Source organism: Pezoporus flaviventris, unplaced genomic scaffold (assembly GCF_033815535.1).
Source record: "Pezoporus flaviventris isolate CSIRO_AGI_PZ_B2104156 unplaced genomic scaffold, CSIRO_AGI_Pfla_v1 ptg000021l, whole genome shotgun sequence".
NCBI lineage: Eukaryota > Metazoa > Chordata > Aves > Psittaciformes > Psittacidae > Pezoporus > Pezoporus flaviventris.
In genome coordinates this window covers 3,150,797-3,169,914 of record NW_026892569.1, presented here as the reverse complement: position 1 = coordinate 3,169,914, position 19,118 = coordinate 3,150,797, and the positions used below count along the sequence as shown (strand labels likewise).

General features: G+C 38.7%; 1 protein-coding gene across 1 annotated transcript in view; it reads right to left on the bottom strand.

The window, feature by feature from the left end:
• The window catches only part of LOC133270502 (contactin-3-like), a 101,264-nt gene that overhangs the window by 35,694 nt on the left and 46,452 nt on the right, over positions 1-19,118 (bottom strand). Inside the window, exons 3-4 of the mRNA XM_061455715.1 lie at positions 12,228-12,323; positions 200-403 (exon numbers count right to left, since the gene is read on the bottom strand). Coding sequence (XP_061311699.1) covers positions 200-403; positions 12,228-12,323 — 300 coding nt within the window. The remainder of the gene's footprint in view (positions 1-199; positions 404-12,227; positions 12,324-19,118) is intronic.

Sequence of the window (19,118 nt, the reverse complement as noted above, 5' to 3'; positions counted from 1 at the left end):
CAGAGAGAATCATAGGGACCTGCAAGTGAACTCAGTGCCAGGCTTCACAGAGAAAGAGAAGCATGCAACACAAAATACTTTATCTTCTTATAAAGCAATCAATATTCTGAGAATGCATGAAAAGTTACACTGCAAGAGACAAAAACATTCACAGATGACAACTAGATGTATTAGTCACAGCGCAGAAGGGAAGTCATACCATCAGTGCGCAGCACTAGAGGCGTTGGTGACCCCAGAACTTGGCTGTTGGTCACAGTGCTGGTTACAACGCAGGTGTAATTTCCCACATCTGACGGCTCCACTTTGGCTATGTAGAGGTGACCGGTCTCTTGAGATACAAATCGCCGACTGTCCTCTTGCACAAATGATGGATATTCATTGAAGATCCAAGCAAATGACAGTTCTAGTTGGCAATAAAACAAGAAGTAAAGGTGTTCGGTAAGGTTTTTCACTTTTTTTTTCCTTCAAAGATTAGGTTTTTCATTACCATATTTTACAATACTGTACTGTGTAACGAACAGGACCAGACAGCTAATGACTGTAAAATCTGGATCTCCTCCGGCAGAAGAAAAAGGTAAAAGGAATTCAGTGATTTACGCACAGATAATTTTTTTTTATCTACTATTTGATGTACATGGAAATAAAAAGCAGGCAGCAACAATGAGACCACACTTGGCTAAAATGGAAGCATCATTCATTTGAGGGTTGAAACTAGATGATCTTAAGGTCCTTTCCAACCTTAACTATTCTGTGATTCAGTAGCTACTTAACAACTTAGCTAGATGCTTAGCAGATAGAACAGTGTAGGTGTATGCAAGTGAAAGGAATATCAAAAGAAGCATAAATTTCCAGTGGGGCTCAACACGCAACAAATCTGTATTTTTAAAACAAAAATCCATTAAAATTACATTTTAGAAATCTCTGTATATCGTGGCAAAGCAGCCCTCACTACCCTTCATTATGGTCATTAGAAAGGAAAAACCACACTTCAAAAAAAAATAAATAACATTTGGCAAAAACTGTGTTAGAACTCTGAGCTCTGTGTGTCCAATTTTAATTGCAAAAGCTCCTTCCTGTGTGAGGCCATGTGTTTGTCTCATTCCTATCCTACATTATCAAAGGAAATCAATTTTTAATGGTTTTCCAGGCAAGACATAATCTTTCACCCAAGTTTATAAAAAGCTCACAGCTTCTGCAAGTGCTAATTGGAGACCGTTATAGCTTGATCGACCTGCTGTCATGTTAAAATATCCTGTAGCATTTGCACTGCCCCTACAAAATGGAGATCATCCCTTTTTGCACAGGTTTAATTTGAAAGCGCATAAATTTGGGTACGGCCATGAAATGGAGAACAGGCATCTTCCTAACTGTCAGTATTGAGTACGAATGCAACACTCAGGAAAGTGCTAACAGGGCAACTTAACACAAGGTAGGATTGTGTGGATGAAAAAAACATACAATAAATGAAATTATTAAAATATTTATGGACTGGCTAATGCAGAAACGGCACTAAATAAAAAGGCTTATCATAATTGGATTTAATGCTATCAATATTTAAACTCCTTCCATTAACATAGTTTCACAGGGGCAGTGTGTATGAACAATTAACAGGGTCAGGACTTTTCTCAAGAGTTTAACTTCTGTCATGTTGGGAAGTATTTACTGTTAAAGACCAGCTATCTACCCTTCCAGACTTGCAGCGTGTCTCCTCAGTTGAAACTATGGCTTTTACTGAAAGTTCCTTCCTACATGACAAGAGAATTATAATTAATTTATGGTAAGGAAGGCTAACAAGGATCTGCCAAGTAAAGAAAGGGTAAGTAGCACAGTGGGCAGTAAAACCCTGGGATTTAGCTTGACTTCAGTCAGACTTTTGACAAGTGCCACAAGAGTCCCATAACAAGTCAAAGAATATTCATACAGTCATTACCACCAAGAAAAAACGTACATCTGTTCTTCCATCCTACAACACAAACATCAAGATGTAGCTCTCAATGGTTTGCTGTTGAAGGAAGAGGGCATGCTGAGTTAGTGCTGTGCAGTGGGGAGGTGGCATCTGGACATTGCTCTGGCTGTGGTCTGGCATTATCCTATATCTACTGGCCAGTTCAAATTAATTAAATAATAAATTATACATAATAGTAATAATAATAGTAATAGAGTACACATGGCGAGTTTGAAGGGGACTGCGACCTCTTCAACAGCAAAGATTATATGGTCTTGCTAAATGGGAAAGACCAGAAAATAAAGCATAGTTCCATTTCTACAGAGCAGCTGGATGAAGAGGGTGAGCACGAGGCTGCAGGAGAGGCTGTAGACCAAGTTAGGTATCAATTCAAGAACTGTAATTAAAAAACAAATTTACATTTTCAGCTCTACATCAAGCTCAGACATCCACAAGACACAAACGTGTGGGAAGCCAGGCTTTATTGGTTCTGCTATTTATTGACCTACTTGTTTTCCTTAGCACAAACTATTATTTTATTCTTAAAAAAAAAAACAAAAATAAAACAGAAGACATAATTCAAAGCATTCAAAGGGGACAGACATATCTGGGTACACAGCAGGAAAATAAGCAGCTTGATTTAATTCATATTATATTGGGTTAAGTCAAGAGTAAACTCACCGAAATCAATCATTATGATTATGAAAGCCATGCAAAGTGTATTCCAGTTTAATTGGATCCTTCAATAGCCTATGAATAAGCACTCCTGGAAACCTAATTTCCCATTCAAAATATATTTTCATCAACTCTCTCAAAAAAGGAGCAGGGTGTTTCCTTACCAGTGCCCCACAGCCACGCTCGTGTTTTATATTTATTGTACTTTACAAAATTGTATTCTTATTTTCTAAAAAAAAAATTCATATTAAACGACTTGTTCCGTGATTTATTGTGTTTACATCATTTGCCTGTTGCTGATCCTAGCGCACCTCAAGGGACATAAACTCCCTCCCTTTCTGTCAATTACAACTTTTCAGTTGATTTCCTGTTATAAATGGAAGCAATATGTCTCTCCTGGGCTTCCTCAAAGATCTAAGCCTTCGCTTTCCAATACATTTTTTCCTTATTTGGTGACCATACGTGGATAAGGTATTGGAAATTACAGTTATTACTCAATTTTTATTTGCTTACTATATCTTGGTTGGCTTTTCCTCTTTATTTTGCATTATTTGATTATTATTTACTGTGCAGTCTACAAGCCACAACGCAGCAGCTTCACGGTGTTCCAGGCAAGCTGTTCCCCTAAGTGTTCAATTAAAAACCGCTTAGAAAATCACCTGTCATTTTTTAACTTAATTTTTACAGAACTCAACACTTAAATCAGCAAGGCCTTTGAGGTCCACCATGGTCACTGTCTGCCATCTACGAGCCATAAAAAAATAACCCAACACATACCTTTATTTCCTATGCTGTTAAAGCAACATAAGGGGGTAAGCCCCACACATGCAGTTTTTAACTGGGTTCAAAGTTAGGCCTTAAGCTCATCTCCATGCTTTTGAAAAGATCGCTTTTAATTGTATTACACATTTTCTCCAAAAGGCTGCAACACATCAGGAGGAGACTGCTGATGGAACCAGGGCAATTTCATTACTGTAAACAGAAGGATGCTGAGGAGGGACTCTTCATTAGGGACTGTAGTGACAGGACAAGGGGTAACGGGTTCAAACTTCAACAGGGGAAGTTTAGATTGGATATAAGGAGGAAGTTCTTTACTGTGAGGGTGGTGAGGCACTGGAATGGGTTGCCCAAGGAAGTTGTGAATGCTCCATCTCTGGCGGTGTTCAAGGCCGGGTTGGACAGAGCCTTGGGTGACATGGTTTAGTGCAAGGTGTCCCTGGCCACAGCAGGGGGTTGGAAGTTGATGATCTTAAGGTCCTTTCCAACCCTAACTATTCTGTGATTCTGTGAAAATCCAAAACCATAAATGAATTCAGCAAAGCAAAAGTTTGGGTGTGAGGGGAAGGCATACGGACATATGACCAGAAGGAGAAGGATGAAGTTTTATCCACCAAATACACAAATTTTACAGGTCATATCTTGCTCCTTTTGTTCCAGACCATCACTCCTACGTACCTGCTTAATAGTATCTGCTAGCCCCATAATTCACATCTAAATTAGACTTCTAAAATAACCAAAAGTAAATGCTGCGAACAATGTTCTTCTGAAACAGATGTTTTCATAAACAGTCCTGAGAAGAAATTAAATCACTTGATTTTGAATGCAGCAGACTCACTGAAGTAGAGGTTTTATGTTTTAAAGAAGTTTCCTGTCAGTCACTGATATCCAAATCTATGTTATTTCATACAGTTCTCTTATTCAGATTTTACTATATTCTGTAATTGAGATATAGGGACAAGCTGAAATACCCTAGTATTTTCTGTCTTCAACTGGCACTCTGCCTAACTTGCAGGATGTTATATGGCTTCTAAAAAACTGTGTGCAAAAAAGCAATCAGACAAAATTTAGCAATGACAGAAACTGTAATTAAGGACATTGAAATTGGTAACAACCAGCTACTTTGAATTCTGAATTACCTACCTTAGAGTTAAAAGTAATGGAAAAGTAACACTGATTTTGAGGGGATAATTGACAGATTTCATAATTAAGGAAGAAACCAATTAGCTCATCATTTGGCCCAGTTTCAGCTCAAACTGTGACGAAATGTCAGAAAATGGAGAAAAGCCTCTTGCTTTGTGGATGAACATCACCCAGGAAGGCATAAGCTCTCGAGGCACAGACCGGAAGCAATCGTGTGTGGTTCTGTGGGCAGCCACACGCAGTCATCACTGCTGAGGACAGCTCTGCATGCCTGCCTGCAAAGGAACCCCTAGGAAAGTGCCAACAAAGTATTTAAAAGTAGGAAATTAATCTGCATGAGGTGAAAGTGCATCAGGCTCCCAGAGGACGCTCTTAACCTTGATGCAAACCAGCCTTAGTGCACTGTAGCCTAACCCTCAATACGATTACACTATGTTCTATCTTACATATACTACCTTCAAACATATCATTAACTACTTTTCCTACTTGAGCAAACTCTAGCTGTTTTATTCCACTTAGTTTTCTGCCTCAAGTAGCCTATCCTTCCTTTGGCAAGCCAGCACAACCAGCTGCAACTGGACTTTAGCCAAGAAAATAGGTAATACTTTATTTCTGCCATAAAATAAATCACATCTTTGGGCTTTTTTGCAAACATTGAAGGATGCTTTCAAATAAAAATCTTATCCACCTCAGGCAAAAGACAAGGTTAAAATAGGTGTAATGTCCTCCCAGCGTGGGGAAAATGATTTGGAGATTTGTGCATGCTTCTGAAATTCACCCCCAAACCCTTTAGAACAATTCCCTTCTTTTGGCTGAAGATGTTTTTGTTCATGCAAAATGCAAATTCCATAATGGGAATCCAAGCCCAGCTACAAAAAGTGACGAATATATCCTGAGAAATTCACTGTATTCCAGAGTGCAATGGAAACACTGACTGGAAACTAACATAGGCCATTAACCATTTTGGCATAAAAGGTGAATTATTTTATAGATAAAATAAAACAGATCAATATTCAGCATGCTCTGCAGGTAATCAGGCATTAACTTCTGTGTATGGAATAACCCAAACCAACGAGAGCAGTGCAAGATACCTATGTAATATCCTGCAATTTCAGTCTACACATTTAATGAGAATATTAAAATGTTTTAGCTGAAATCAAAAGGTTCCTACTTCAGGCTAATACCTAATTTTCATTTTTAAATGGAACGTGGTCAGAGTCCACTCATTCTCTCGTTTAGAAATGAGCTGGTGTGATGTAAATAAAATATGTGATTCTTTACACATAGTTACAGCATAAAATGTATTTATCTTTACTGCCTCCTACCCATACCACAACCACAGAACAGGCCCAGGAGGAATTGCACACACTGCTCTGTGATCTGTCACTGGCTGCCACTGGTGGCAAAGCTCTGGTGATGTAGAACAGCCCACTGAAGGTCTGCCTTCTCTACACTCAAGTTTTTACTAAGTCTTTCAAAGCAGCATTGAAAGCAAAGCACAGCATTCTAATTAAAACAAACATTTCTAAGCTCATCCTTGTGAAACACAGATGTGCCAGCCTGGCAAGTGTTGTTTTGTTAATACCAGAAAAACCCTCACAGTAAATAGATTTCCAAACAGCACATCCACTGGAAAAGCAGCTCAGTGACACAGCTCTGCCTGCTGTCTGCCTTTTCACTCCTGCTCTCCTGTCACACAGGGGATTTGACCATTAGTCAGTGCTGCTTCAAACTGAACTTGACCTTCTAACATCAAAGTGCCCCTTAACTGGCAGGTTAAATGTTCCTTAGTGCTCCAAAGGAAATCCAGATGCTAATGGGAAAGTCAAAGAAAATGCTTTTCTACATTTAGTTTTTGGTGCTGAGTAAAAACTCAGTTTGGCTTCCCCTGTGGTTGTGCTGGATGATGATGGATTAGATTCTCTTTATCACACCTCTGAACTGTTTCAGACTAGCTGTGTCACTCAATGTATACAGGCTCCGATCAAACCGCCTCTACTTTGGAAGTATGCAGCAGAGTAAGAAACTGCTTTAGGAAGCAATATTTAAATACATACCCATTAGCCATATCCATTTCAAATGACAAATTGTTCTTTTAATCACCTCCCTATAACTTTATATTTAATTGCTCAGAGCATTTCTAACAACTCTGTTGTGCTTTTTCAGTAGTTGAAAGTATTTTAAAATTGCTTCCTGCCTGTAATAATTTTGAGGCTAAAAAGATCACAGTTTAGTTTATTGCTCAACTGATTTCTTCTGAATGCTAAATATTAAGAAGATAAACTAAAGGAAACTAATGGAAATCCCCCAGTGTAAATTTTCCAAGGAATGCACTAATGTTGGTAGGTGGAAGTGGTAATTAGTGACAATTTTTATTTGGTTGTCTTGCACTGATATAGGAGAAGGTACTTGGTAAACCCTGCAAAACCCAAAAATCACTTTCAATACTCTTAAGGAGTGTAATGATCAGCTCCAGCTGTGTGCTGGGACCACAGCCATCTCCCTTCTGCCTCTTCCTAATCAATTACTCTGCTTCCAAAGAAAAACTCTAATATTTTAGTAGAGAAAATAAAGAGCCGGGGGAGAAACCCCCCTCAGGAACAGTTTAGGATAAAAATAATCTTGGTAGAGGGCCAAACGCAGTTATTTTCTACAAGTTTCTCTTCTTTTCCCCAAGGCATACTTCAGATACCTGGGATGAGCCAAGTGAAAAAGCTTGAACAGAATTTTTTTCTTGCAATTTAGTTCATCCTAATCTACCCGTCCCTCTTTCTTTCCATCCCCAACCCCTTCTTCCAACAAACACCCCAACAGCAAGAGGCACAGCTTCCCATTAAAATGCTCTAATCCCATACCAATGCCTCTTTCAGTTTGTTCAGGAAAGAGGGCTAATGAGAGCCAGCCTCAGCAATAAAGTGCACACCCCAAAGTCTTTTGAGGTCTTCTGGAGTGCCCACGAACATTTGGTTGACAAAAATTGTGCAGTATTATTCCCACAAAAGCCTGCGCTACTCTTTGCTCACTGACAGCAGCTACATTATACATGCTGCTACTGTATGTACTTAACTCTTGGTGCATCTTTAGTGGAAACCAAATGCACTGCAGACAGGAAAAGCTGATCCAATCTTATGCAAAACTCCTCCCTGGGCTATCGGTGAAACTGGAGCACAGGTTTATCAAAAGAAAGTGTTTTGGAAAGACTGTATTTGATAAAGTGCAGAACAGACAGAGAATCTCTGTAGGATTGGTTTGTTACCAGTGGTAAAAATAATGCTCTGACAGATAGAAATCACTGTAAAACCCAGCTGTGAATGGGTATTACTGTCCCTCATACGGACAAATGTAAGTGCCTCTTGGGTACCATTTGATTTCAAACTGTCAGCTGAAATTTGTGCAGATGAGGATGACAACACCAGCAGGACTATTGCAAAATATATTTTTAAATAAAAATACCATTTCTCCCTGGCAGATTGAGAACAGCTCGACAACACTACGGAACCAGTTTTATGGCCATTGCTTTTACAATATTCAGCGTACTAGCCTCTTTAGAATCCATTTTTGTGCAAAGACCTCATAATATGCCTACTGAAAGTATGATTTATTGCTCTTGCCCAGATAGGTGTCATCCACAATCTACAACAAAACAAAAAGTATAAGTGGAAAACCAGGGTGTTTTCAACCTTCTGAAACTGGACTTTTTGGAATCCTATCAGTTTGGTTTTGCTTTGCTTTAAGGGTATGAACTGTTTCCAAAGCCAAATTAAGTAAAATTAATTCCATTTACAGGAAAAAAAAACCAAACAAACCCAGTATTTTGATATTCAGGAGTTGCAGAAAAATAATCAAAGCATCAAAATATTTCTGGCACGAGATACTTTCCACACCATGTTATTCATGAATAGCATAGACTTGCTGGAACATGTAGGTCTCCAAATGGTGATACAAGAGACATTAGCAAAAATTTGCAAGTCTAAATACTAATTTGCAAGAGACATGACATTATTCATGGAATGACTTGTCATACCAAACAGTGAGCAATAAATTGGGTCCTAGGTTTTCATGATCTAATATTTCCTGTTAGCATGTCACAACTTTAAAAAGATATGCTATAAGCTAAATTGATCCCTATCCTTCAAATATGGCCTCGTTTATTAATTAGGTCCACATTTATCAGGGCATAGTAGTAAGATGGAGCACACATTTCTGCTTTATATGTAGAAATATCCTGGCCATGTTGCACGAAATAGGAACACTGAGGCTAATCATGACTATAAGTTAAATAGAATTTCCTTGCAACTTTCAAGCAACAGCTTGTCAGCTCCCCACTGTTCTTGCCATTTACTGAAGTTCTTGCGGGTTATGGTCATATTCCACGTAGTAACAAGGTAACAGGGAGTATATCCACCAACATAAGTCTAATGCCCGTTTTCTCCAAGCAAGCCTTAATTCTTTGAAATAACTGAATAACTATCAAGCAAATCTTCACTTCTACCATTAAAAAAAAACAACCCGTCTTTTCCTCTGTGTATAAAGCAGCTCTTGACCCACCACAGACAACAGAAAAGGACTATGGCTCATTGCTTCCTCCCCTCCTAAAAAGCAGAATATACCTCTTAGTCCAAAATTAATGCCAGAGCAGTAAAACTGACTCTATTAAACAAATACAAATCACAATATATAACAAACAGAAATAACTGAAGACAAGCTACATGATAATCAAGGTACACACACAGTAGTAACAGTAGGTAAAACACTAAAGGAACTCGCAGATTTGCTTTACTTTGGGCTTTGCCACTCCTTAGATACCAATTTTGGAACAAAATCAATACCAGAGAAAAATCATTTTTAGCTCTCCATATGCCTAGCCTTCTCTGTTCCTGGCAGGATGGAAAAAATTAGCATCGCATGAATGCTTTATAGCTGGCTGCATGTTAAGTGTGCCCAATATTAAGTTTTGTATGTTGAGATGTTTGTTATAGCAACAGTCCTTTAAAACCATCAAGACGTAACAGTAACCCAGTAAAAAGTGAAAATAGCTGTAGAGACTTCAGTCAAATTTAGTGGTTATAACAACTGAAGAAGATGGCAGGAGTTCTACATAAGTCAATTTTAGATGTCAGATTATCTCCAGTATGTGGGTGAGAGGACTTACTGATCTGCGGAGAACACAGGGTATTTTAACAGGCTCTCTGTAACAAAATTAAAATTATATACAGAAGTATGGTCATGCAGAACGATGACAGATGACCATCTTAATTATCCAAAACTCACTGCTTAATTATAATACAACATACATTATCCAACACAAAACCCAGTTGAATTAGTAAGATATTTAGGGGGAAGTCTAAACACAGAGGCAGCCATTTATTCCATCTCCCATACAGCAAATTTCCAACAAGACTGTTAAAAAAGATGAAATGCACTAACTCTAAAGAAAATATTCTTGTGGTTTGCCACATAGCTCATGTTTAATGGCAGAAATGTAAAATTGATCGGAGCACCCTCAACTGGAAATACTGAGCACCATCTTCCTCCCATCGCACACAAACAGCCAACACAGAAACAAAGCTAAAATACAAGCTCAGGATAGGAGTTAATGTGTACAAGCTTAAATAAAGTTTAATTTTGGTTTAAATGATACACGCCCATACCCTGATGGAACTGGAACTGCAACCTCCAAAGGAACGAAGTATGGCTAACCACGTGAATAATTTGCTCCCCACTGAAGGAGGATATTCCTTATCACTTATGTAAATACACGTGGCTAAGATAAGCCAACAACAACAAATAAATATGCCATATTGCAGAGGGGAAGGAGTTTCCTATTTATCCATACTATGAACTGGTTATTTCTTTTGGGATGAACATCGGTCACTATTGTAACTGGGATGCTGTATATGGAGGAATAATCCCCATTTAATCCATCTCTTCTTGAAGACTTCTTACTAAGAATATAAAACATAAGCGCAATTAAGCTAGCAAGAACTTAGAAATTACACAAACATGACAGAATATTAAAGAACAATATTTTGGAGGTTAACGGGGAAGAGAAAAAGTATTTGAGAAGGTTTTTACAATTAGTATTTTCTGAAATTATTCAATAACTCCATTCAACAAATACAGAATCAAAGAAAAAAGGGTCTGGAAAGGGCTGAACAGCCCTCAGGCCAGGTCAGCTGTTCCTAAACCATTCCTGCTATTCATAATAAACTAGCTTTGCTTAATGGATAGATAGTTTATCTAAGGCTTACCAACCTGCATTCTACCACACCAGATCTAAAGGCACTCTATGTTTGATGTCACTGCTGTAGGTATATTTTAGTAAAGAAAGAAGAGGAAGGAATTCTTCCACTTGGTCCCATGTTGCCTGAAAACTTTACTGGTTAATCCTCCATCCCTCAGACGAATCCAAGGACCTTAAATAATTCTGGTACCAACCCCCAATTCCACTTGATAACTCAGGGAGCCCTCAGCTCTCTCCTTTTTTTGCACAAATAACACAGCGTGGGGGTGTCAATCATACACCATCTGCTGACTGCAAAATAAATTCTCACCTCTTCCACGTGTTGATTTAAACCACTGTTCTTCGCAATGTGAGCATGTTTTATATCACCTCCTGTTCAACACTTCAAACTTGAACATTGCCAGAGTCAGGCAAAGTTGTAGTCAGTTTGGCAGTCACCTCTGGGTGTATACCCATGCAAGAGATGTGAGTATACGAAAGGCTGGGGTAATATGGTCTTTAGACTGCACAGAGAAGCAAATTTCAATCATTCTAATTCTTATAGATAGCTGGGAGAATAACCCATTTTCTCAGCAACTGAAAAGACAAAGCTGTTGCAAGGCTACAAAGATGATTTAAGAGTACGTATCAGTTTAGAGAAAGAAAAATTCTGCAAGCTCAGACAGTTGTAAAATTGCCACTTTATAGCTGTGTCTGCTTGGACTCCGCCAAATTTAAGAGGCCACAATACCTATATTATTCTAGTCAATGTTTAGCTTATATTACCTTGTCTTTGCAATCAAATCTAATGTTTTAACATCACAGCCCTTCCGTAATGAGACTCCACATCAATTAAAAACAAATAAACCTAGTTCCTTTCAAATATTGCTTGAGGTTCAATAGCAATTAGTCAAAGACTGGAGACGAAGAATGAATGATAAAGTGTACGGGCAATTTCTGGTCCAGCAAGTATCCACACAGGCAGTTTTGTCACCCCTCTCAAGACAGCAGTGTTTTAAATTATGCCCGCATCATTACATTACACTAAGAAACGTCTTGATTGCAAGAACATAGGCAGATACCAGCATAATTAAAGAAAACAATCTACTCTTTGCAATTGTCTAGACGTAGAAAAAGCTAGATTCATCGAGGCTTGGTAACTGTGATTGGGCAGAATTTAATTCCAGAAAAAAACTCAATTAATTACTAGAAATATCATAAAAATCAGACACGTTAAGTGCACAAGAATTACTAGGAACTAGGAAGGCATTTCAAGATATAAGTAAATCCTCTTAAGTATTTCCCTCCCCCTCTTCTGGTTTTATTCTTCTTCTCTGTATTTACTTCACAAACCAGATTTTATCTTGCTCTCTCTGAAAGATCTCCCTTCTGCATTTCCAGGGAGATATTCCACTTTACAGTCAATCCGCTCTGGTTGAAGCACAAAGCCTGGAAGGTCCTTACCTCCTGCCCGGGGGGGTGGTCCGCAGAGCAGCACGACTCCCTGCCCCTCTCGAACTGACACGGCACTTCTCATTTTCGTCCTGGAGTTTTCAAGATCTGTTTTTGAAAGGAAGGTGAAGTGGATATTAGGAAGCAGAAAAGACTTAAACATACAGGAGCTTCAAGTTCTCAAATCCCGGAATCACATCTCTTTGTATACCACTAACTTCAGCAATTTCAGCGGACTGGTTGCAAAAGAAATCACTGATCAACACAAGGAAGGATGCCAGAATTAGGATTGAAGTCAACTAATTTATAAGAACATGACTGAACAGATAGTATGGAGAATTTTATTCTTACACCAGGCTTATGCTACTGTAATTTTGATCATGAAAAAGGAGCCATAAGTGTAACTTAATAATAGGTCCATAAGCCACTGTTTCTTCCAAAATGAAGGCTCTGATGGAAATAGCATCACAAGCCAAATGAGCTCCCATAGCCAACCGTAAAATAACACTAATAGCACAGCTATTCAGGAACCGGATATCTGTCTTTTAAAACAGAAAACCCTCGACCATCTCCCTGCAGCCTAATCCCCGTAACATTGCTAAACTCTGTGAAGGCATGGACTTTGCACATCAGTGTACTAAACAGTGATCTGCTCTGTCTGGCTCTAGGTCTTCTGTTATCACTTTAAGCTGTATAAGAAGGGAAACAAATGCTACCATGTGTAAATAGGCAAATATTTTATCACAAATCTATACTAACTTTCCCTTTAACTGGTGACTCAAGATCCAAGAAAGTATGGCCCCGTTATAGCCCTGAATTAAGCTAGATGTGACATGCAATACAGAGATCAAGACTCTACACTTTTTCCATGAATAAACAACTTCTTTTCATAATAAAGCCAAAGAGGAGAAAATCAAAAAACTGTCTGTTTATAACCTTTTACAGGACACTAACACACAGCTTCAAAATAAGGCTGTTTTTATAGCCAAGCATAAGAGAAGTAGTGAATTGACCAACAGTAGCTATTTCCCAAAATAGAGTATCTTTTAATATTGAAAAGCAACAGCTGTTACAGTCAGAAAACTGAAGAACAATTAGAATTTCAATGCTTCATTTAAAAAAAATACATTTAATGCTGCAATAAGATATTGCTGTATTAGTCTTTGTTACTGCACATAAAGCTCATAAGAGGGTTTCTTAAAAAGCCTATTTTCAGCTTTTCAACTAAATTTCTTTGCAGGTAGGTATCAAAGGCCTACCTTTTCATGCACAGAATAAATTGTGAACCTTCTGCTGGACACGTTGTGGAGGTCACATACAACCACAGCCAAACTGATTTCACCAGATCGAAATAGCATGCCCTGCAATTTGTTTCAGGCCCTTAAGCATCTTTTTCTCTGCCCTCCGTAACAATACAGATTGATTACCCACCCCAACACAATTCCCCTGAGTCAGGAAAGGAAGAGCCAAGAGCTGATGGTGTCCCAGAGGACACACGCTGTTCTATATTGGGATGAAAAGAGCTATGCAGTTTGGACTTTAAGATCTACAAAAAGAAAAAAAATCCATTTTACATACACAAGGAATTGCGCCCAAATTTTACCCCCTCACCTCACAAGCACTGTGGGCCATAAATCTTGCATAATACATATAATCTCTGTAATTAAAATGGAATTATTCATATCACTGCTTTCTAACCACACGTGTTCTTTTACTGCAAATACAGACCTTCAGAAACTCTGATATCTTTGTGCTGCCCGACACACCGTACGAGCAGGATGGGATTGGGCTGGGAGCACCCCCGGAAGGGATGTGACCTGGGAACATGCCGAGGCATTCAGAAAGGCATATCCTTATCATCCCGCAGGTACTCAGTGGGACCAACCACAGCTCTGCAGTCTGATCTGTTGCAATGTTGTACTGCAGAAGTTATTAATCACTGATTGCAGATGAAGACTGCTGTCACAGGGGAATAGTTTTTTTGGGAAACAAGCAGCAATGCAAAATCCATCAGAAAATGAAGGATATGAACTATGCTACAATGAAAGAGTAATTTGTCACTAATTATCAGGAAGCTCTCCATCCTACCTTCTAGAGCGGCGCAAGTACCAGACTAATCATGCAGCTGCAGAAATATCATCACTTAATTCATTTATATACTTGTATATTCTCTTGACACATTGCCTGGCACCACTCTGAAAATAACTAACACTCACCATGCAAAATAATATGAGTTAATTCGCTACTAGCACTATACAACAAAGTCCGAACCTCTGACCTTGGAAAGTACTTGCTGCTTACATGCAAGATTCTAGTCTGATTTTCAGGCATCTTTGTAGCATACTCAAGTATTAAAGGTCAAAGCCAGTTGTGCTTGGTAGAATAGCAGCAGAGATTATTTGGTTCTGGGTTTTTTTTCTTGTATTTTTTTTTCACTAATAAAGCCAGTGTTCTAACTGCAGTAACACCAGGGAGTAGTGCTGTATCTTCTAACAAAACTTGGTATTGCATGAAATCATTGGGAAGGAACATTAAGTTCTCGGAAAACTGACAGGGTAAATAAAATGTCACAAAAGGTGGGCAAACAATGGAAATGACTGTTTACATTTCAGAGATGGATTTATATCTCTGAATCAAAAGGCTCTTACTCTGCTGAAATGTCTTAATAGATAAAATAAAACTGGAAACAAAGGATGAGGATAGGAACAGAAGATAGTTTTGAGAAGTGATGAGTGACAACAGGACTTCTTTTCCAGCACCCCAAGGGATAGCAATATCCCATTGGTTTGAAAGAAAAGGGCAAAACCATATATATACATGTATATACATATATATACACACACATATATACATATATATACACACACACACATGGGTTGTCTAATCAGATGTTTAAAATTCCATCTACTTTCTCAAACTGGTCACCTAAATAAAGCTTTTTCATTAGTTTCTCTTGCCTACATGATTGCCTGTAATCATAACACTGAAATTATTTTGGTAAAAATGTTACAAATATCTGACTTCACAAGGAGGAAGAGGAAAAGAAAAAAACAAAACATCCAACTTAAAACCAGTCCAGAACTGTGTAAATTAAGTGGGTTTTATTGCCTGGTTATAGTTTGCTATATAGAAGAAAGTTTAAAATTCGCAACTTAGACTTTCCTGACTCCTGAAAAAGCATTTTCTTCTCCCTTCCCCTGCATATTTGCCTCATTTCTTTAGTACCAAGTACATAAAGTTAAATTCACTGAACTACACATGCCATTGCAGTAAAATGGGAGCAAGAAAACGTAACTCAGCTTTATTGAAAAGTCTTTTATTTTGGCCAAGAAGGAGAACAATAAACATGTTCTTGCACACACAAACAGCAAGGATATGAAAACCACATATTCCAGTAGGTTCTTCCCTTCCACTTCATAAATTAAGTCTCAAGCACAATACTAAGAAGCATTTCGAAACACAGAGTAACAGTAACATTAGCATCATACCCTGTAATACCCATTTTATGTATTTGGAACAGAAGCATTTAAAAGTTCATGTGATATTCATGACAATTAAGAGATGCGGGTTTGTGAACTTTGGAGGGGAAAAGAATACATTACATAGAGCATCCGTACAAGGTAAAACAGACCTTGTTCTTGTCTGACATCAACATGCGAGAAAGAATTAAAAACAACTTCATCTGCACAACGCATGCCTGCTGACTGCAATCACTGCAGTTCACTGCAAGTACCTTCTAGAACATTTCTGGCTTCTGTAACCTTGCATAATCAAGGAAGGTAAGCAAATGGATCACAGAAGATCAGATCAAATGCTATGCCTATGCTTTGAAAAGGCACAGAATACCCTGTTACAAAAAATCCAGAGAAGTTTTGATTGCAAAGCTGCTCCAGACACATGACTCACAGCTTGTGGCAGCACTGAATTGTATCACATTTCCCAAGTAACCTATGCGATGTTCGACCCCTAGTTACACATATCTCTACACAGGGTCTCCAAAGGATTAGTAGAAGCTACTAAAAATATACCAACTTCTAATTATTTGGTTGTTGTTTAAGTACTGCACATGACACATTCACTCCCTGGAGAGAAAGGGGACTCGGTAGGTCTCCAACTCCAAGCCCAGCGACATCGAAGTATCTTACTACACTTACATCAATTGATATGTATTGTCAACATAGTTTATTAACAATCTGACCATGTATTGATAATTGCAGAACAAGGGTTCATGCTCTACAAACATAATCATCCCAAGAGCCACTAAAATATTTATTTCATTACTTCATTAGACTCATTATTATTAAAAGCAGCCAAACTTGTTAAACATGCTTTATGTATAATTCCGCACTGGTAGCATGTTCAAGTACCTAAATGAGTCAGACAACCAATTCTTAACTGTTTTCCTGAATAGGCAATTCCGATGTAGGGACTTAGCTTGATGTCAGCACATAATGAAGCACTAATTCGCAACCCGCTCACCCTGGTAGAAGTCACATTATTAAAAAGAAATTAAATACCAGTCTCTCAGCTCTTAAGGAAACATAACAGCCTCAGTGTGCTGTAATAGCTACCTTGGTAATGACACCTTCTGGAGAAAACAGAGTAAGACAAATTTGTTTCTTCACCACCACCTAAATTGCATATATGCAATATAAGAAATCATCTTCCCCACGGTTCTACCTCCCCAAATTAGCTATACAGAAGCAATTCCATGGCTATTGATTTTTATACTACTTTAGAGAAATACCAGAAACTGAATGCATACTTGGCATAATTATAAGTTTCCTAAAAATACATGTGTCCCCTTAACAGAATAGTCGGAATACATGGCCTGTTAACCCCAACAGATTGCCTGCAGACATAGAGAACTTGGAGAAAGCACAGAGCTCACATGAAGCAAGTGAGACTTTCTGCTGCTTTCCCTGAGCTTCAGATCAAGCCCAGGGGAATCGTGCTAGGGTGGGAGGGGGGGATAAGACCAAAAATTATCTCTGTAAGCATCAATTGCTGGAGGTAGAGAGGAGAAAAATATTAACAGTGCAAAAGTGAACATTACTTAAAGCACACAAGGAATGAGGGCGATTTGTCACTCGAGAAGAGATTCACTGGCTACTGGGGAACCATCTCCACAGTTTCATTTTTGTCAGGTTGGTGTTGCAGTGAAATCATATCATTTCACAGCAACCTCTACAAAATCTCTTAATGCTGTGACACACTGCTGAACTTCCATTTTATGGTATGACATTTATCTGTACGAAGGCAACAGTACAGCAGGTTACACCACACAGTGCAGTGTATTTTTAAAATCCCACTGTGGAAAGGGGAACATACTTCTGCAGCCCTGTGCCTGCAGCCAAGGATGTCAGAGGCATTCTAAGCCCCAAAAGCTCCAGGAAAGGACAAGAAGAAACAACCTCCCACCCTGAAGGCATGTTTTATTCACAACCTATTACTTAGACAACTGAGTTTTTAGTTTGAAATACTGCTCCTGTCTCTGCTCACATGACACTAATCTCATTCAGCAAAGCCCATCCAAGACCGTGTTCTCACATCCATAGAAATATTGTCAATAAAATGCAATAAACTTCCACATAGAGAATACAGGTGAAGGAAGAGACCCTGCAGGTTGTTTCCGTTGCGTGAAAAGCAGAAATCTAACAAGTGAATCACTCTGGGCTTAAGGGTCTGCCGGAGCCCGTTCCAGGGAACAGCACCAAGAACTTGCAACACTTTTAAACTCTTCCCCTCCCCTTAAATCACTTGGGGTTCAGCAAGAAAAGAAAACCAGGAAAGAAATAAACAGTCTTATACCAGTTAAACAGGAATCATTTGAAAGTCACACAGCAAAGCCTGTGCTGTATAAAAACAAATAGGAAAAGCTAACAGGAAACTGGCACGGATGTATCAGAGTGCTTTTGTGGGCTGTGTGGAACTGAAGGAAGAGACCAGAGACAGCAGAGGAAAAAAAAAAAAAAAAAAAGCAGTAAAGGAACATGAATTGCATGAAAGTTGAGTCAACATCTGATGAGCAGGGAAATTTTTAAACCTGCTTTGCACTGGCAAAAATGACCTGACCAGGACAAAAAAGAGTGTTACACAGGAAATGCGTGTTTTGAAAGAAAAACATTCTCCAGCAGGTATTCCCAAAAGTATGCCTTCCATAAATTCATCCTATCTGGGAATCGCCACTCAACTCCAGGCAAACACAGCATTGAACAAAGCAATTCAAGCAATTTGAGAAATGTCTCGGGAGGGAAGGATGTTTGCTCAAGGAAATTATACCATAGCCAAGTTCACAAATGCAACACGGATTCCTTCCCCTCTAACACTTGCCCAAAACAAACCCTAAAAATACCCTGACAAGCTACAAAGCACCTCCATTAGTAACCACTCCTGACCACAAAGCAGTTTCACTGCTGAAGAACACCAGGTTATTCACGTTTTAATAGGTAAACTGATGGCTAAATGCTTTGCCAGATTTAGGTCTAATTACCTAAAGGTTTGTTTAGTTATTAAGTAAGTGGCAGTGCTTCCAAGAAGACCTCTCTATAAATAAATAAATCAATGAAATCCATCCTGTAACAGTTCAGTTTTGAAGCACTGGGAACATGCTGACAACAACAGGAGTTTTTTTCCTGCTGTTTACTTCACTCCTTTACCTTTCCAAAGACAGCCACCTTCCTTAAAGGAATGGATGGATTCTCCCACAGGTATTATAGAATATCGCTGGGTTGTCACCAGAAAGTATTGCCAGAATATGGGTAACCAAAATCTGTCATTTTCCCCATCTCACTTTATATGGAGCACCTGGCAAAGTGCCCCACTGCTTTGATTAGGGCCATGTGGACTATAACAGATGTAATGATGACAAATAACAGATACAGCAGATGACTAAGTGTCCTA